This window comes from Merops nubicus, unplaced genomic scaffold (assembly GCF_000691845.1).
Source record: "Merops nubicus isolate BGI_N331 unplaced genomic scaffold, ASM69184v1 scaffold21391, whole genome shotgun sequence".
NCBI classification, from domain to species: Eukaryota; Metazoa; Chordata; class Aves; order Coraciiformes; family Meropidae; genus Merops; species Merops nubicus.
The window spans coordinates 12995-34439 of NW_008587888.1; the positions used below are offsets into that span (position 1 = coordinate 12995).

The following is a 21445-nucleotide window of genomic DNA, read 5'->3' on the forward strand; positions in this document are numbered from 1 at the left end:
AGCCTGTGGCGATAACTTAGCAGAAGTGTGCTGTATCACATGAAGGAAATGGTGAGCTATTCATCTCCTGCCATTTCCAATCAATTTGGAAATTTTGTATAATCAAGATTATACACCAGCCTAAGAGATTATGTAATCCAGTGAAAATTATTAATCTTAAAAATGGAGTAATTGGCTGAAATTCTATGGTCTTTGGTATACAAGAAGTTGATTTTAAAATATAACTAACAATAGCAATGTTAGTCTGTAGCTGAGAATGAGGTAATGGGGCAGGGAAAGCTGAACTGAGAAGAAAATTGTAGCTTGAAGGTGTTCTAAAGTAGATTACTAAAAAACTTTTTAAAGATTAATGTGCCTGCTTGCCTTATTCTAAATATTGTATTTTGTTTTTCAGTATTGGTGGCCTTATTCTGGACACAACTGTATCTGACCCTAATTTGGTTGGAATTGTTGTTTACACCCCAGTAATTAATGGTAAGACTGACAGGATTATGTGCTGCTATGTATCAATTGATACACCTTGGTTTGACAAGAGTCTACTACGGTAAATTTCTGTTATGCTAATTAGTATCTGATATATTAATTTCAAGTTTGGATTTTGATGTCAACAAGTTGTTTATCTGAACACCTAAGGAGTGCTTCCTGATCTTATGTACTACAACTTTTAAAACTTGATAGAAAATGTGAGAAATAGGAACCTGAAGTATACATTAAAAAACTGAAAGTGGAAATACAGAAGTAGTATATTAAAATACTAAATGATGAAATACTATACTGGAACAGTTATAGCTGAGGAAAATGTTAAATAGCATTTTATTTCAAACTATTTTCTTACGAACATCCAAGGACAAATTTTCAAAACAGTAGTTTAGTATTTAAATGTAATTTACATAGAGGTAGGAACTAACAGGGATACTACAGGCAACTAAATAGATTTCTCAAGAAAAATGTGTGTTGTTTCCTATGGTCAGTATGCACTTTCCAGGTGTGTAAGGATGTATTTGGGAAAATTTTGTCCTTAAGTGTTTTATCTTCCAAAGATAACATGGCAAATTTTATAGGAACAGTTAATATCTTATTAGACAGATGCAGTTTGAAAATGCTTTTTTTTTCCCCTACAATATATAGGGTTGATACATATTTAGTTTGCAATAATTATAATTGCCAGATTTGTTCCCACTGTATTTCTGCCTAGTTTTTCTTTTCCCCTTTCGTATTTCTGTTTGATTTCTTACATTATTTTTCACTTTTATGTGTTGTTGATTTTTTAAACCATTTCTCTAATTACTAAGGTGATGCTGACTTCTAATTTTTGACTTACAAAGTGGTTTTGACTTGGCCTTTGCAAATTCCCTATGGTTATATTCTGTTCTGTTTTCTAAGATATCAATTAAATGAATTATGACCACTTTTTCACCTCGATAAGAAAATGTTAATATGGACACTGACTTTTAGTTTTGAACCTCATCGCCCTCATATAATTAATTTTTCATGGGTTGCTAATGGAAATGTAGTATGGAACAGCACGAAAACATTTTTATAAGCTTTACTACAGTTGAGTTAGTATAGCTATTGCTGCAACCATTAGGCAAGCTGTTCAGTTGGAGCAAATTGTGTTGTGTTGACAGAAGCATGTGCTTAGCAAATTTGTTAGCTCTTGCTTTACAGCTTTCATGTCTTCTAGATATTTATAAGTTGTCCTTTTAATAATTTGTTCTAGTACCTAGGTAGGAATGTAAGTTTCACTGATACATAGATTCCCTCTATCATCCTTTGTGTCCTTTTCAAAAAAGTATTTTCACTTTTCCCCATTACAGCCTTCTGGTATTCTCTAACCTCCAAGATAATCAGTCTGCAAAAATGATCACTGCTAATTCATGGATTGTTCATTTAGCTCTCTAAGGATACAGTAAATTTAACTTACCTTCAGGCCGTTATACGTATCAGTTTGTGATCAGATGCCAAAAGGTTTTATGAAGAGAGTAGATAAAATGAACTGAGTATTTCAGTCTTCTGTAGAGCATGTTTCTTATTCTTCTTTCCCATTAAGATCTTATGTTTCCTTTCTTCTTACTTCTAATATGAAGTATTTCTGTCTTGCCACTTGTGTTCCTTGCGAAGTTACATTTGTCCCTTTTCTTACAGTAATCCTTTTTGGTAATGCTCTGGACTTGCTTCCTAAGAGAAGAGGACTGTTTTTTTAGTTTTTAGGCAGGTGTACCCAAACCAATACTCTTACAAGTGGTCCCTGCTTTCTTGAATGACATCCCTTGATTACAAAAGCCACCAACTGCCAGCTAATCCCCAAAGAATGAGGCAGGTGGAAGAGAGGTAAAGCTGGGGCTGTTAGAGCAGGGAGGGAGTAAAAGAGTCCTTCAAGAGGCAAGGACAGTAAGCGGAATGCTCTTAGCTGTGGTAGTCCCACAGCAGTCCTGTGGTGATGCTTCCTGTGATGACTGTACCACCTGCAGTGAAAATGTTTCTTTTTCATAAGTTTTGTATTTCTGGAGTGTTCCTAGCCTTTGTCATCTGCCTCCTGGACTACTACGCAGTGCCTGAGACTGATATTTTCCAAGCCTCACCAGGTTCCTTACTCTGTTGCTCATCTGGGTTTGTCATGCGCAGCTCCTTCTGTTCCTGTTCCATGAAGCAGTCTTTTCCCAGCTCTCAAAGTTTAAATTCCTTCAGTGGTTAGTAATGGATTAGTAGTGGACCAACAGCAAGTTGTTTATAGTCCCACGCCTGCATTTTCAGGACCTTCGCTATTATCCCACACTTAAGCTCTAATTTGTAAGATGAGAAACCTCATACCAAGCTCTATTTTTGAGCTCATAACAAGCTCACAAAAAACCTAACAGGCTAAGACTGGAGTCTTGCAATGGAAGCATAAGTTAAGATAGACTTATCCACAAAAGAGCAGAGGGGAGTAATGCATAAGTGTTGTGTGTGTCTGTGCTACCCCCTTCAACCCTCAGAATTCTAAGGACAGAGGCATTTCTAGTGGAAAATATAGAAAAAAACATGTTCTGTGTAAAGGATACAGAGAGGGGCTGTTTTATGGTACACCTCCTGGAAAAGGAAATTGTAGGTAGGTGATCTTTTTTTGCTTGCTGTTAGATTAGCCTCTCCTGGGTTTCATAATTCTGCTGGCACCTTTTGATATTGCTGGTCAATATAGTGTAGTAAACTGGGGTTTAGGAAATATTTTGGTTAAAAAGGCACATCTGTTGACACTCATTTACTGACATAAAAGATGTGCTAGACTGCTTAGCAGATGGCTTTTTAAATATCACTGTTGCAGAAAGCTTTCTCTACCTTTCTCTGCTTTTCTGGCCTTGGAATTCTCACTGTAAGCCTAAGTAGTGAAAGGAGCTGAGGGTTTTCCCTGCAAAACGCTTTTCAGATGCCTTTTCTTCTCTCCTATCTTAAAGTTTATTGCTCTTATGACACAGAAAATCTGAAAGAAACCAGGGAAACCTGAAAGAAATATTTTTATCTATCAGAATCCTATCAGGACTCTGTCCATCCAGAATTGGAGTATAAATCTGTCCAGGATTTCAAGTTGTCACTGTTTGGAGTTTGGTTTTGGTTTTTTTACTGTCAGTTGCTATATCTCGAAATCCTGAATGGTATGCATTGCAAACCTGTCAGGTGCTAGACTTCCTGTGTGCACCATTAAGTAGTTTTCAACCTAGTCTTGTCTAGATGGTTTGCATATTCTTAAATGTGAGACAATTTGCTTTCATCTCATATATTACAGCATGGAGCCATACATCTTTTGGTTTAAGAAATATTGGTCTGGAATTTGGGCAACCTCAAAGTTTCCTACCCTATTAACAATAACTGCAAATATTTGCCAAGAATATTAAAATAGTTCTTAAGAAGACAGACATGTATAGTCAACTTTACTGCCAGTGGCCAGAAGTACTTCACAACCGCTTTAACATTTTCCCCATTAAACACTTTTTTTGAGATTAATAATTTTTTTTTAATTCCATGGTTGGTTCTGTTAAACTACCATAATTTTAAAAATAAATAGTTTTGTAGTGTCAGCCATTGTGGTACTTATAAACTACTTGAGATTTATATGTCTGTGTTCGATGTACTGAAGTTCTGAACAAAGTAACCAACTCCAAATGTGGCTGTGCTTCAGCCTAGATACTCAAGTTGATCTTTATGTTTTCTAATGGATGAGATAGCTAAAATTTGCAAATCCTCTTACACTTTCACAGTGTGTTGACTTTGGCTTAGGAATTACAATCTGCTAGTAACCAAGTTCCTTTTGTGCAGAAGAAAGATAATGCCTTAAACAATTATATGCTTCTGAATACACAGCAAGAGATGAGCTAATGTGCGGTTACGAGATAGGGCCACTTTCCTCTCCCATTTTCATTGTATGCTTAGACAAAACATCATGAAATATCTTTTAAGTACTTGCATTTCAGGAGTTACTGCATAATGAACAACATGTTTGTAGACTTTACCCCATTTTTATGCATCTTGTAGAATGGAGTTTCTGCAGATTAATTCTGAAACACCTGAAAATCAGAAATGATTCACAGGCTTTATGTAGAAAAACTTGCCTTTGCAGATGATGTGGAGGAATACTCTTTAAGGGTAACACAAACCTGTTGTAATATTTCTTACTATTCATCTGTACTTATTGTAAGAATATTTGATATCTGTAGGGAATAAATTTAGACCAAGGAATATGAAAAACCCTTATGATAAAATTTAATACAAAACTGACTGAATGTCTGTTGTCTGGGAGACCAAAATGAAGCTTATGTGCTATATTCCCCAAGCTGTACCTTTTTTATCTATTAGTAGGGTAAATTGAATGACAGACTCCCAGGTTTTTCAGAGCACTTTTGCTGTAAACTGGTATGGAAAATACAGAAAGAAAATACCTAGAAACCATTCCTCCTAAAAAAACCCAATCAACCCAACAAATAATATTAATATTATCATTAATAATAATAATACCCCAAACAAACCCAAAATTTGTTTTAAAATAATTATCTATTTTAATCTCTTATAGCATAGTTATGCTGTCAGCTTTCACACAACAGAGTAGTGTTTTGATTAGAAGATAACCATTGTCTCAGAAAGCTGAGCATCTGAAATTTGTCTCTGTAAATTAAAAGGGAAAACATTAGTGTACCTGTGTGGTAGTAGAGCAATTTGTCTGGGTAGCAAATTGATTTTTCTGCATCCTGAGTTGGAATGAGTGGGATAGCCTCAAAAGGCACCTATAGTCTATGAGAACTTTATGATTCAATCTTTATTTTAGTATGAAAAAGGAGAGGATTTTGATTTTGGATATTTACTACTGGCACATTACTGGGTGATAGTTTTATTACATTTTAGTTGCTAACCTGTAAATGTAAATCTGCATATCCTGTGCTATTTTAGACATGTTAACAGACTTCTTTAAGTCTTACTTGTAGATTTTTTAGAAGATTTTGGTCTTCATTGGTATGCACAACACAATTATATCCAGAATATACTCATTTTTTGACAGTCAAGGAACAATTTTCTATTAGGCATAAGAAAGAAATGATTTATGAGTCAAATGAAACATAAAATATACTAATTTGCATATATAATTTTGTCTCAAAGACTTCTCTTAAAAAACATTCGTATATGAAAAGCTAATAATTTCCAACTGTTTTCCCCCAAAACATTTTTAAGTATTAAAAGAAATGTTACAAAGTTAACCGGAAGATAGAAGAAATATGGATGAAAAAAAAAAATGCAACAACACAAAAAGGTAGCTAGTTAAACTAGGCTTCTAATCTAAGTATTTCACCTGCATAAAACACGATTTTCTGAAATTAGTGGTAGAGAGGCCAGGGCAAAAATTGATCTTGAATTTTCTGAAAGATAATACTGTCTTTAAAGAATTTGGAGCTTTTGGCCACTATTGTAACTGAGGTTCTTTTCCTTCCTTTATTTCATTTTTAAAATACAAATGACACCCAAAACCAAACCGTAGCTGAACTCTAAAAGGACTATTTGACAAAACTGACTATTTTGAACTACAAACTGCTCAGCAATGCACAAAAGTGAGAATCTTTTTCCCTTCCTTCTCTGCAAGAAAAATAAATTTGAGAATTGTGGTGGCCTAATTCTCCTCTTATGTAGATATTAATTGGTTTTAGCCCCATTGCACCAACTATATTGTAGGTGCTTGGGAAGTATATTATTCTGGCTGATTAATATCTCTCCATAGAACTGGATTTCTAAAAATCTTTAAGCTCAATGAATTGATTTGTATATCTTTTGCCCATACTTAAACAATTACATGTGTGCCTCATCATGCAACTATTCCTTGTAGTCTCATGTACAGTTATTGCACTGGCCATTGAAGCTGAGTGTGTAGGGTTTATCTTGTGCTCTCAGTGCTTTCATAGGAGGCAGTTTTCTGCATGAACCTATATATAGCCTATTCTGAACTTGTATGTATTTAAGAAAGAGAAAGAAAGGAAGAATGAGATGAGGACCTACAGGAGAGGAGGTGACTATAAATAAGGTAGTTGAATACTGCTTTGGAAAATTGCTCTTGCTTATTGTACTGTTCTCCCCTGGTGCTAAACAAGTACCTTAAACCAGATTTTTTACTGATTAGTAATAACTTAATTCTTCTCTTCTTCTGGAATCCCTGATTAGAGATTCTGCATCTGAGCTGCAGAAATGCTAAACATTCATCAGTACAAATGAAATAATTAAGAAATCTGTTTAAAATATGTAAATATTTGGAAAAAAAAAAAAAAAACAACAAAAAAACCCACACTTAAATATTTTACATTAGGCATTCCAAGCTGCAAAATACTCTTTGCAGATAGAAGAAAAAGATCACTTCACAGGTATGTTTTAAAAATAAATACATTAATGTTTGTAAAGCATTCAGGTTTATAGTGACAAGCACTGAAAAGCAAAAAGGAAACTAAGAAGTCTCTATTCAGTTCAAGCTTTGAATAGTGGATACTAAATAAGACTATCAGGCATTCATTATATGCTAAGGATAAAGCAAAATATCAAAGTGACATTTATTCAGGCAGTACTTTGTGGCATTGAATTAGAGACACAAGAGGAAGAATATTAATCCTATTTTTTGACTACATCATAATTTATACCAGTTCTACCCATGTAGCATTTACAAATAGGTTACTATACAATCTAGAGGGCTACATGTACTATGAGCTTTGGTTTTGGAACACCTTGGTTCTGGGTGCCTGGCCTTCTGTAGGTAGACTAAAAACATGAGCCAAGGGGCTTCCAGCAGTGTCTGAAAGACCATGAGCTACCTTGGAAAATCACAGGAAGACAAGTGCCTTGTCTGCTCAAGATTCAACATTTAGAATCCTTAACTAATGTTAGAAGGATAAGTCTGTTCTCTGAAAATAGTAAAAAAGTAGTGCTTGTTCTGTTCATTAGAAAACTAGCTGAAATAGAGCTGGGAGGAAGGGGTGGCTTTATTTACTTTTTTATAAAATATCAGTGAAATTTAGGTTGGAAGGGACCTTCTGAGATCTAGTCCTATCCCCTGCTTGAGCAGAGTCCACTAGAGCAGGTTGTCCAGTACTGTGTCCAGCTGAATTTTGAATATCTCCATGGATGGAGACCCCATAATATCCCTGGGCAACCCGTTCCAGCTTTGACCACTCTCACTGTAAAACAAGTGGGGGTTTCTTGTGTTTCAGTTTTTTTCTCATTGCCCCTTGTCCTGCCAGAGGGTACTATTGAGAAGAGCCTGTCTCCTTTGTATTTGTCCCTCACCTTAGGTATTTATACACATTGGTAAGACCCTCCTCTGCCCTCTCTGGGCTGAAGTCACAGCTCAAATAAAAGATGCTGCAGTCCCTGTATCCCTGTGTTGGATTCACTTCAGTAAGTCCATTTCTTGTACTGGGGAGTTCAGAAATGGACATTGTTCTACATATGTAGCCTCACCAGTGCAGAGTACAGAGGAAGCATCACCTCTCTTGGCCTGTGGGCAATGTTTTCCTCATGCAGCCCAGGATGCTGTTGACCTTTACCATGAAGGTGAGTTGCTGAGTCTTGTCCTTCAGGACCCCCATGTCCTTCTCTGCACAGCTGCTTTCCAAGTGGTCAATTCCCAGCAAGACCCCTCAAGCTGCCCTTAATTTTTGGGTTTTAACCTATGATGAGGGATATGGGACAGAGATTTGCTTTGAAATATTCTTTTAGATGCATTGATGTAATGTACTTTTGGCAATTTTCTGAATAGCATGGTTACTCCTATTATTTGAAAAAAAGTCCTTTTTCCAGATAACGATTAATAGAATCACACCCATAGGCCTATTTGCAAATACATTACTTGCTTTTGGTTTTACTTTGAACATGGTTTTCTGTGCTTGTTAGACAAAAAAAGAACTGAGATAACAATTTTTCAAAGTATTCTTGCTTAGCCTTTAACTAACTCTGTAAAATAATGAAGTTTTCAATTTTCTTTTAATGTTGTAAGTCAGTATGACAACCTTTGCACTTCAGCAGACAATGTCTCTTCTGATTATCGACAAAGTAGCACTCTCAAAGTTAAATGCTGTCTTGAGAGGAATGTAGTAATGGTTGCAGGATTTTACTTTTGAAAGAAGTTATTTTCCTTTCTGTTGCAGTTCTCATGAGAATAAAAAGAAGGTAACAATTTTAGGCTTTATTATAAAGTATTTGCTGTGATGACTGCGATAGTGTTTTCCAGGGGGGGGGAAAATAATTAAATATTTATGGAAACAGTCCTCATATATGTCTATAGAAATTTTCATAATATGAGCAGCTACTGAGCACATGAGCATTTTATGTGTTTAGAAAATGCTGTGAAGCTATCAGTTTTGTAAGCTGACATCTTGTCAACCTACACAGTTTTATCTGTTTTCTGCTTCTTGTAGGGATCTGATTAATCTAACGGTACTGAGATAGCTTCACATGCACAGTAACTGCTGTTACAAAACAAACTCAGTATCTCTGTACATATTGATGTGATTCATTCAATGCAAGCACAGCTTTATAGAAGTCATTCTATGACCAGCAGAATAAGGAAAGCTGATTCTTTGCTGATTTATATCCTGAGTTTTTAGAACACTAGGTAGCCCTTTCAACCCCCCGTGTTCCCCATGGCTTTGTGTCCTTGCAATATCTGCTGCTCACAACATTCTCTCCATTTTCCCTCTACTTTCCACAATGTCAGTGATCCTCTTCTGTGTCACTGAGCTACTGGCTGAGCAAAAGGCATCATGCCTGGCTCCAGGCCGGGTGCTGACTGGCCAGCTGGCATGCTAATGCTTTTAACTATAAGGGTCCTATTACTGCCTTTGTCACACTGAGGGCATTGAGTCTTTATTCACCTAGCCACTGTTTCCTTTTCGTTAGCTTGTTTAACCATACTAAGAGGTAGTTAGTATCTCAATCCTTATGTCAGGTGTGGATGAAATTGGCCCAAAGGTTCAAAAATAATTAGAAGGGAGAACCAGCAGATGAATGGACAGAACTGTGTGACTGCTGTTGTTCATCACCATGTATTGTCAACTGGCTAAGTCTGAGCAGGACATATGGATTCTGGAAGCTTATTACATTTCAGGACACCTGTCTATCTTCTATGAGTTAAAAATATAACACTGATACTAATATTGAGACTCAGACCAAATGAAATTGCTTAACATATGAGTACTGCACTGCCAGTTAGGTAAAATAGATTGTATATGTTCAACTTAGCTGTTACCAAAAATAGACAAGAGAATGTCTTGAAATCACACTCCACACTGGCTGTTTTGGTCAGCATGTCAGCTTCCTTTGCAGAACAGATACCATCTGCTTTTACCAGTGTCCCATGGCTGGCCAGTTTGTTTTAGAATCACGTTTAATATTTTCCAATCATTGTTCTTGTTATCTCCATGCACAACAGGGCTTCAGCCATACTTTCTGTAAGTGATGGTTATAATGGTAAAAAGATTTGTCGTTAACAGCTAACTATCAAAGGATTGACAACCAGTCTTGTATCTTCTTTCATGAACTTGTCCAGGTCTCTGTTGCCCAGGCAGCATTTTTATTTGCCATTTAAAATGGGCAAATTTCCATTTACCTTATTTTTTTTCTTTCACTTTGTGTCCTTTGTTATTAATTAGGGAAAGTCAAGTCATCTATCATATTTACGACTGGCTGAATTTTTTGAAGCAGATAATTATCACTCACTCACAAGAGGAAGTTGCATACAACCTAGAAAATACCTGAAATCTAGGGGGTTTGTGCCAATATGGTTCACAGCTGCATTGCTACAAACCTCAGCATACCTTGAAAATCAGCCCTCTTTATGTCTATCTTCTGTTTCTTCTTCTAATGTTGTAAGAGATATGGATAAGAAGGGGAGAGTTTACTAATTTTTTTCTTTTAATATTATTTTGAATAGATCACTTTTTGAAGTTTTTATCCCGCTTGTAATTATCCAGATTACTTTTATCTCCTCTTTTTAAGCATATTTTAAGTGTGACTGTTTCATATTTTAAGTCATATGGCACCATCCTCAGCTTTGTAGCTCTATTAAGAAGCAGTTTTACATAACAGCTTTTGTGTAATTCAGTCACAGAAATTATCTTATCCCCATCCAAATGTAGTGTATTGATCTTTATTTTTTTTTCTGCCTCTTTTTCCATACCTTATTCTCATTAGTCAGACATCTCAAACTTACTGTTCTCAATAAAAGGACAGACTTTGGACTCTAGTTAGATTGGGTTTAGTCTGTTTAAACCTCTTTTGTGGTTTAGATAAATCCCTTAATTTACTTCTCTTTCTGTGGTTCATCTGAAAAATGCTACTGTTACTTTAATTTTCTTTGTAAACACTGAATCAACCTTCTGGTAGTTCATATTTTGTTCCTGTATGTCATGATTTGGAACATGCAAGTTTGATGATCAGTTCTTTCTGCCAACTCCATGATTTTTTCTAATACATCATTTCCTGATCTATTTTTGAAGTTTTTTGCTTAAAAGTCCTACTTTCTTCTTAGGTTCAGCCATTTACTGTCTTTAAGCAGTGGTGAGAAAGGGAGTCTTCTTTGAGTTCTCAGTGTTAGATATTTGTCCTAACCACTCCTTTGTCAATGAGAGGATTTGGCAAATAGTGTCTTATGGTGACCACGGATATTTTTTTCTGCAGCCAAAAAAAAAAAAAGCCCTAAGCATTAGATAAACAAATGAATTAAATTACAGTAAACAAGGGCTTTCTCCTTCTGTAGTGGGGAAAAGATCTGCATTACTTCTACTTAATCAAATCTTCTCAGAGCAACACATTGCTATGTAAAGCATATGAGGGGAAGATAAAAAAAAAGCATGTGATTGGTATGCAAGTAGACAACTCTAGAGTGTAGTAACAATAGGAGAATTTTATGGTAGTGCCACTACATTCTGTAATGCAGATATAACAAGTGGGTTTAGTTTTCTATTAATTCAAGTAAAAATTCATAGAACACAGAACAGCTTAGGTTGGAAGGAACCTCGAAAAATCATCTGGTCCAACCTTTTGTGGGAAAGGGGGCCTAGATGAGGTTATCCAGCACCCTGTCCAGTCATGTTTTGAAAAACTCCAGTGAAGGAAATTCCACAATATACCTAGGATGGCTGTTCCAGTGAATGATTGCTCTCACTGTGAAAAAATTGTTTCTTTTATTGAGGTGAAATGTCTTCTGGTGCAACGTGTATCCATTGCCCATCGTCCTCTACATGTGGCCTTTTGTGAATCGAGAGCCTTTGTTCTTTTTGTAGTCACCATTTAAGCACTGGAAAACAGTGATGAGGTCTCCCTTAAGCCTTTTCTTCTCTAGGGAGAAAAGACCTAACTCCTTCAGTCTTTCATTACACAGCATGTTCTCCAGCCCTTTGATTATCTTCATAGCCCTCCTATTGACCATGTCCAGTCTGTCCACTTCTTTCTTGAACTGTGGGGACCAGAACAAGACAAGGTACTCCAGATGCGGCCTGACAAGTGTTGAGTCAAGTTGGATGATCCCATCTGTATCTCTGATAGTAATGCCCCTGATTTGCCTTTGCTGGTGCAGTGGTGCACTGCTAATTCACGTTCCTCTTGTCCACCAGCACCCTAGGTCGCTTTCAGAAAGGTACTCCCCAGCCACAAAGATCCTAGCCTCTACTGATCACTTTGGTCACATTGCAGATGCAGGACTTTGTACTTTGTTAAACTTCACATTCTTTTAGCCTGTCCAAGCCTCTCTGTAAGATGTCTCTACCTTCCGACATGTCCATCTCATTACTTAGTTTAGTGTCATCAGCAAACTTGGTGAGGGTGCTTTCAATCCCATCTAGGTAATTTATGAAGATATTGAACAATGTGTGGCCCAGTATCAATCCCTGGGTGACCCTATTTATGATGTCAGTCTTGTAATCTAAAAACCATTGATGACAACACTCTGAGCGCAACCTGTTAGCTAATTTCCTACCTCGTAGAGTATCCATCCCGTGTCTAACTTGCCAGTTTGTCTAGGAAGAAGATATGGGAAATGCTTTGCTGAAATGGGTATGTCATTTGCCCTCTTCCAGTTGTCAGAATTATCCCCTGACCTCCATGACTTTTCAAAGATCTTAGACAGTGGCCTTGTAACAATGCCACTCTTCTCTTTGCATCCTAGAGTTATCGGTTTCATGGAAATCTTTTTTTTTTTTCTTTTTCCTAATGGGAAGTGTATCAACAGTTGTCACAGAGAAAGTAGACTCTCCATTATTACATTTATTTTAAAAATCCATTATTAAGACACTTGTACTTTCAACCTGAATTATGAGTTGGAGAAGATTATGGTTAATCCTGCTGTGTGGCAAAGGGGAAATAGATTAGGTCCTGAAGTCTTCTACAGCCCTATGATTCTGTGTGTGAAATCTGCATTTATGCTTGTAGTAGTGAGTGTATCTGCTTTGAGTTATTTGTACTTGTCAGCAATAGTGACCTCATAAGGTAATCCAGCAGTGGCACAACTATGTAGCACTTCTATTGTTCCAAGAGGGATTTCAGAAGGAGGAGAGATAAAATGGAGCTTCACCTGTTAGAAGGCATCAGATTGAAACTTTTGGGACAATGCTTTGCATTTATCATGAGTTAAAACTGATCTCCAAATATCCAGATTTCCAGTCTCGATATTCCAAATATCCAGGGATACACCAGATTGTAGCCCAAGTATTTTTATTTATTTTAATGTTTGGTATTAGCCTGTCTATAACTAATATACATTCTAAAGCTGTTTGTCTTTTTGACTTTTGTATGTAGGGGATTGTGGTAAACACAGAGGAAGCTGGTAAATTTGCAAAAATATTGCCTACTAGAGGAAAAAAAAAGGTTGAAAATTTACCACTTCTAACCTTTTGTATTTCAGGTATTGGTGGTAATCTAGTAGCTATTCAAGCTAGCAGAATTTCTACCTACCTCCATTTACATAGCACTCCTGGAGAGCTGCCAGAAGAAGCCAAGGGTTGTTATTATCCATGCAGAACCTATTATGGTACAGGTGGGTATTAGTCAGTTAATTGTTGAAACCGCTGTCTTCTGTCTCCTCTTTTCCCCCCCTGTGTGCCAGTCTGCACCACCAGTGAGAAATGGCAACAAACAGAACTTGTGTGCAATTCAAAGTCAGCACAGGCTTGGCAGTTTCCTTTGCCTGTAAGAATGACAAGGAACTCCCTGCAGGATGTGATACCTGGAGAGGAACACAGAGAAAAGTATAACCCCAGGAAGGGTCAAAGAGAGGGACTGATGAGGCAGGATGCTCTGATACACACTTAGAATTATTTCAGCCTTCCTTAGCTTGTTTATCTGATCCTGACCTTTGTCATTAACTCCAAAATTTCAAACCAATCTCCTGCTAGGAGCAAGCTTTATATCTAATGTTACTACTAAGCCAAGTCCCTGCTTTCCTCTTTGCCATTTTCTTTCTAGATTGTTGCTTCACAGATTATTCCTCCCCTGTATTTCCCCCTTTCCTAATAATGTAGCAACTGTGGTGAAATGTGATGTGTCAACAGCATGTATTACACTTTCATATTTATGACATTAATTTGAACAGATGAGAAAATGACAGATGTGGGTAGAAATAAAAGGTAATTTTGAGAATGTCTTGAATATGGTGTCCAAAACATTCTCTTTCCTAGGAAGAATTTAAGAGGTCATTTCAGCTCAAAAAACAAACAAAAAAAAGTAGCTGATATGATATGAGTATAGACTGAAAGACAATTTGCATCCCCTTCTGGAAGTGCCCTGCTTAAATTTCTGGCAGACGCTAGAGGTGGCTTCTTTTCCCCCTGTGAAAATCCTCAAGGAGTCTTTTAGCAGAAAATAATCTCTGCTGTTCCGTAATAGTTAATGCTGTGGAATTCCAAAACTGCTTTTAATATTAAAATTAACACACATCCGATACACTAATTGAAGACCTTAACTGGATTTTGGATTTTTTTGTTGTTGTTGTAGGAGTAAATAACAAATCAGCCCAAGTTCTGCTTCTTTTGGTGATTCCTGGACACCTAATTTTCTTGTACACTATCCACTTAATGAAAAGCGGCCACACTTCCTTGACTCCTATCTTTATAGCAGTATATTTGTTTGCAGCTCTGCTACAGGTAAGAACAAGTACAGCCTGGAAATGCTTGTATGAAATCAAGTTTTTGAAGAGAATCATGTTTTACCTGATTTCTGAAATCTCACGAATAGTACAAGAAGGTGTACTTTAGATTGATGAAGTAACTAATTATCTCCATAAGTATACAGCTCACACAGGTGTACCTGTATTGTGAGTGCCTTTCAGAAGACTCTTGACTGCATAATTTCCCAGACATGCATCTTGGACTTACTCTTTCACATTCTTCTTGGAACTATTGCACCTAAAACCCCCATCGTTTTCATCAGCTAGAGAGGAAATGGAGAGAAAAAAAAAAAGAAAAGTAGCATTTATGAATAATGAATACATCAAGGAAAACTCTCAAAGAAATATCCTAAAGTGGTTCACTTTACTGTTATAGTTAATACAGTCAAATATGCAGTAGGTGAGAATGTTATGGCTTGCTTGATGTCTTCTTAATGGTTATTAAAATTGAAATTAGTCTGACAGTGATCACTGTACCAGAAATTGTAATTGCATTAATTGTCAAACATCATTACATTATTTTGGCTGGTCTTACCTAGTTGTCTGCTCACATACAGCAAGGGCAGCTCTTGAAAGATACCTTTTGAAATAGCAGTATCTTAAAGTGAAATAATTTCTCTTTGAGAAATCATTAATACAAGATGAAATATTAAAATTAAATTCACAGTCGATTTTTAACTAAAACCTAGCTGAATTAACTATAGTGTTTCATTGTAGGTTAGAAGCAAAAATTGACTGTTCATGTCACACAATAAAAATGCAGTTGAAATATTCGCAAGTTAAATACACATACTACTTCTTAAAATGACAAATTTAGTTTTAAAATACAAACAACACTATCATCAGTCAGTCCTTAATAATAGTATCATTTTTATTGTTCTGAATTGTCTTTCTGTGTTTGTCACACTACTATTTCAATAAAGAAAGGTTTTGAAAACTATTACAGTTTTTATTTCATGTGGTAATTCTATACTTTTTTGGTAGAATATAGCTAGTAATGTTCCAACCTTTGCAAGTGAGAATGTGATACTGAAAGTTATAAATTACTTTTAATTTTTCTCTTTACATAATATTCCTAGTTTCCAGCCTTATCACTTGTTTCATAATGTGTTTTCCTGAGGAAATGGTACTGTTCCTTCATTCTGTCTATTCTGGTTGGCTGTCCTTTCTAATAATTTTTTAATCCTTTGGCCAATTTCAGTTAATTTTTTCTAAGTCTTGCCTCTCTCACCGATACCAACTTCCTATAAGCTTAACAAAAACAGGTTGGTGAAAGTGTCCCTGTTATTGCCTCTGCTGAAGGTAAGACTGCAGTGTGATTTCAGCCATTTTTAGACTTCAGAGATTTCATATGGGAATCAACCCGAATTCATAAATCCATGTGAAATCCACACAGTCCTGCTCACAGAACTGCAATTGTAGTATGTTTAGGGATACAAAACTTTTCTTCAGCAGCAAAGGATAGGGTAAGATCTGAGAAATGCAGAAGTTCAGCTGAAAACCAAGTTTAGGCATTAGGGCAGGACTTTCAGATCACACAGTAATTCACACCCAGCATTGGCACATATACAAGATGTAAAGTTGATTTTTATAAATCCAAGATCTGATTAGAGTATTCAGTTTAGCAGTCATGCATATCCATTCCATTTCATAAGGTGTGCACTCCACACTTGATTTTCTTGATTTTTCGCCTATAAAGGAGATACATAGCATTTTTCTTTTTTCTTTACTTCCTTTTATGGATTATTTTTTTCCTCTTTATCTTCTGAGTTTAGCCATTAAAGGCAGTTTGAGATGTTTTTACTTTGAAACTGAGTAACAGTACTGAACACAAGAACTTCTCATGGGATTTGACAGATGTACACTTTAGAACCTCATGGTTTTTAACACGTTCTGACAATATTTAACAGGATATTTTCCCCATTTTAATCTTTCTTGTGTTTCTAGTAGTGATTACTGTAATTTTGTGTACCTCTACTTAGAGCAGATTTTAAATTTTCAGGGACACCATTATTGCTTTAACCTGTAAGTCCTGGATATATTTTATTTAGCTGTTGGTCTGAAGCACTTCTATACTGAAGCTGTGTGCTTTTAAGTTTCTCCTTTCTGAAGGAAAACACTTAAATATTTGTACTCCTTCCTCTTCCCTTTTTTTCAGTGACCTCATCTATGCACCTGGATATAGAAAACAGTTTTCAAGCTGCCATTTCTTTTGGCATATACCAACATCTACTGGTCTCATTTTTCCAGAATTCTTTTACATTTCTGTCCTGCCAATGAGAACTTTTCCAGTTCTGCTTTAAAACTGAAAAACCTCACAGATAATTATTGTAATTTCAATTATCAACAAAATAAATCCATTGACAGTCTTTTGAGTAATGAGAGATCTGCATTCCAGGCCATTTTTATAATGTATTGGACTTCGCACTTATTTTCACTTTGCATGAAAAGCATGTGAAAATGGATGTCAAAAATTACAAGCCTTCTTGCAGGCTCTATCTTTCATGTTTGAAGTAGCAGAAGACAATTTAATAGTGATTGCCAAATGTAATAGTTAATTATGGTCTGTCCTGTGTTTGAAGAGGTTTCATACTGCTACTTTGCCCTTCCCAATTCCTTGTGTATATTGAGTTGAGGGGTGGAAAGGGTAGCTGAATAATGATTACAGCAATATACTATCTATTTACATTTTTCTACCATGTTAAATAATTAATGCTGAAGTAAAAAAAAAAAAAAAAAACACCAACTGCTACAAAGTGAATTTTCTGTCTTTAAAATTCAAGTGATGATTGTGAGGTGTTAAATTATTTACTGTTATATTTTACAGTGAACTGAAATAGATTGTTAATTAACTTCAAGATCTGTTTATTATCTGATTGTCCAGCTCTGTGTTTGTTTAAAACGGAGAGGAAAGGATTAGGAAAATATCAACAGTAGAACTGGAATGTTACAGTAAGTGGAAAAAATCAAGGAAATGTTAACACAAAAACTTCAGTTACGACTTTTAGATTTCTCTCTTCCTATATGAGTTTATGCTATTCTACATTATCTCTACAGTACATTTGTAATATATATATATATGAATTGTATTTTGCATTTTAGCAAGACTTTTTCAGACTGCCTGTAAACTTCAATAATCTCCTTCCAAACTGATAAAACAGAATTTATTTGCTTTGCAAGCTCTATACAGTATTACTGAAGTTCTAGGCAATTCTGATACTTCCATTGTTTCATTATTTTTTTTTAATTTTTCCCAACTATGCCTACCAGCTTCTTTCCTCTCTCCTCCCTACCTGTTCTTAGATATTGTCTCCACAGCATGTAATTTAATTGAAAAAATTTTAGGAAATAAGTAATTTACATTAACAATGTACATTAACAATAACATGATTTAATTATTGACCAAAATTACACTACGTAGTAAAAAAAAGGTAGAGTTTCACAAAAATTGTAATTATTTCTAAAACTAATTAAAATAAGATATTCTAAATAATATGACCAGCCAATATTATGGTCTACATTCTCTCTGATTTTCTATGAATAAACCAGTTCTGGGTTTCTAGACTTAAGAAAACCCAGAAAGTGTTTTATTTTCTTTTACTTTAATTTTCCTACCTTTAATAGTACAGTTGTTTCTGTTTTTTAAATAAGCACATATTCTTGAAATGTTCTGCAATTAAATCTATAAATTGGTTCTATTGAAATCCAAGGCTATGCTCCCTTTAACTTCAGCAGGGCAAGGATTTCACAATTATATTTCCATAAAAGTGAGGAAAACTGCAGAAATATTTATGTTAAACTGCATTCAATTAGAACTTTTAGGCATGAGTTCTAAAGGTCTGAATTAATAGCTCTGTAGTGAAGAGTCTCTGTGTTTATGAATGGCACCACAGAGAGGGGAGAGGGAGGGGCTGGAAATATTATGAGGAAGGAACACCCTGTAAGTATATAGAGTACTTTACATAATGCAGCTTAAGGTAGCTGGGCAAGCCAAGGTACATTGATGTAAACACATATATTGGTTTTAAATGTGGTTTGGATTTGGTGAGTGGCTTCTGTTTAAGAGGAATACTAATTTCTTGAAACTTTTACAAAAATAAGTCACACACAAGCACATACCGCGCTCCATGCAATTACAGCCTGACGTTTGACCAACAAAGAATATATAAATTAAAAACAGATCTTCCTCTTAGACCTCACAAAGACACAAGTATTTTTTAACTGTATGAAGCTATGCACTGAGCCAAATTTCATCCTGTCTTCTCAACCTGCAGTAGAATGAGAGCAGCACTGGAATTGCTAAGCCATTAGTCCTGGCACAGGGCTTTGAGCATTCAAAGGTGGCCTCTGTTCTGCACGTTCTCATTGAGCCAGTAAAACACCTTCTAATGAATTTTCACACCTCCTGTCCAAATCTGAGCACACAGTTATGTTAAAGACTTGGGGAATAAACAAACAATAGGAGATTCCCAGAGCTATTACCAAGCAAATAAGTAACCCCAAAATGCAGTCCTCCTTGTCCAGTGAAGGTCAGATGCCTGATGCTGTGAAGTAACTTTTGCAGTGCTTCAGGGCTGTTGTGGCAGCAGAAAACCAAGAATTCAACAGTGCTTGTAATGGCATCCTGCTCACATCAAAAATGTCTTGGATTTCTCACTAGTGTGAAGATTTTAGAGATGTTCTTGGCGTCCTCAATGTGGAAAAAATAACTCATGGGATATACGGTACCTTATAATGAAATAAGGAAGAATTGCTTATTTCTTCATAGAGAAAATATGGATGCATTTTAAATACTGCTTTTTCTAATAGGAAAGGTTACTTCTGAAATGTAGAGCATATAACTGCTAAAGTGACTACATGATTTGGGGAAATACAGAAGCTAAGGCCCAAACCTGGACTGTTCTCCATGTTCAGTGCTTTCTCATTGCAGCATTTCAGAAGCAGAATCTTGCCAGATTCATTGGGATCTGAATGTGGCTATCACCCACTCTTTCACTTCCAGACGTGTTGTTGTCTGTGGCAGCTGATTACATGGGCCCAGTACAGAAGCGAAGCTGAGACTGAGACCTTTATTTTTTATACACACATGATTTATATACTTTTTACAAGCAAGTTGTGGCAAATCTTCATCAGTCCTCTGGACTTCCGTGGTGGTCGTGGTGACTCTTCTTTGGTTCATCACCCTCCTCAAATGGCAGAATTACACGCTGACCACACAGAGCAAGTTCTCTGCTCTGCTTCCTTACCAAGTCAGCATGTCAGCCTGTCCCAGGGATGGCTAATCATGAGTTCTGTGCTCCAGACTCCCGTTCCACGGCCCATTGCACAACCCTAATTTATCACCTCCCACAGCTGTCTGTGATAGAAGCCCGCCTCCTACCAAGTCATTAGCAGGGATATACAATTTTTGCCTCCAGAAGACTGAGCTCAAAGTGCTGATCTATGTAGCACGGCACACTGAGTTGTGCTACAGGTAGTGCAGGTTGAGCATACTTGAACAACTAATGGTCTGGGTTGCTCTCCTCATTCAGAAAGCTGTCAAACAGCCTGAAATTAGGACTGCCTTGGTCAAAACAGGGTGTCTGGCAAAGATACAAAAAATCAAGAAGACATTCAGGAATTTGGATTCAAACTGTGGAATAAAAAAAAAAAATTCCTTCCCACAAAATGCCATCAATATAATCAAATTAATTCAGAAACAACTTCAGTTAAAATTATATCCTCATTTTTTTAATAGGTGAAGTTTTAGTCTCACATAAGTGCATGCTGTGTTGTCTGACTACTGGATACCGTAGTGTAGGTAATATCACTTAGCTACAACACAAACAGCAGCAACAAGAAGGAATGTGCTGTTCAGTGGTTTTTTTGCAGCCAAACACTGAAGAAAGTCTGTGTGTATTTGGAGGAAAAAGTGACTTCTCCAGGACACAACACATGACACATATGCTACCTGAGAAGATAGGGGAGAAATTTTTTTTAAAAAAAATAAAAGTAGACCCTATTCTGAGAGTTCACTGACTAGAGAATTCTGGTTGCAAACAATGGAAATTCAGCAAATAAGTTCAGTGTAGACGTTACATGTGCTTTACAGTTACTACTTAGTTTCACATGAAGACATCAAAGGCTGCTTAAAATCTGAGAAATGTAATATATAATTTAAAAACTAACTTAATGAAGAGTCAAAATCCTTAAAAGACCTAAACCATAAATCTGGTGAGAATTACGTCAATCAGGACACAGTAATCTCTAGAGATAATTAATTGGAGGTTTTCAATCACAATTTAAAAAACAAAAACAAAACCACCACCACAACAACAAACCTAACAAATTTATCTTTGAATTTCATAGATTTGTAGGAGTTCTTATGCAGGAATTACCAGATCTTGTCATGGTTACATTATAGGTGAATTTTAAGTCAATATGAGTTTGAGAGTAAAAGAGAACTAAAATTAATTTGAAAAGAGGTTACCACAGTTTATTTGCATCTGTTTTTCCTCTCTAAAGTAACAGAATGAAACTATTCTCTAATGCACCTTCACGTGGAAACAATTTAAGGTGAATCAGCAATACTAGGAACATGCAGAATATCCTGGCCACATCATGCTAAATAAACTGAATTTTTATAATGTATATGTGAAAAATCATATGCAAATATATAACCTAAACTTTCTCTTTCCAGTTTGGTGTTGGAATTCATTAATCACAGCAACTATGGTCATCCCAGATAATAGATGGTCATCCCAGATAAAAGAAACAAAAATATGATAGGGTCCTGCAACATATCAATTGGGC

At 36.1% G+C, this 21445-nt stretch overlaps 1 protein-coding gene across 1 annotated transcript in view; it reads left to right on the top strand.

Annotated features, from left to right (window-relative positions):
• Positions 1-21445, top strand: part of SLC41A2 (solute carrier family 41 (magnesium transporter), member 2) — a gene marked incomplete at its 5' end in the record, with an annotated part of 37340 nt that overhangs the window by 12027 nt on the left and 3868 nt on the right. Inside the window, 3 exons of the mRNA XM_008949100.1 lie at positions 395-474; positions 13394-13525; positions 14482-14630. Coding sequence (XP_008947348.1) covers positions 395-474; positions 13394-13525; positions 14482-14630 — 361 coding nt within the window. The remainder of the gene's footprint in view (positions 1-394; positions 475-13393; positions 13526-14481; positions 14631-21445) is intronic.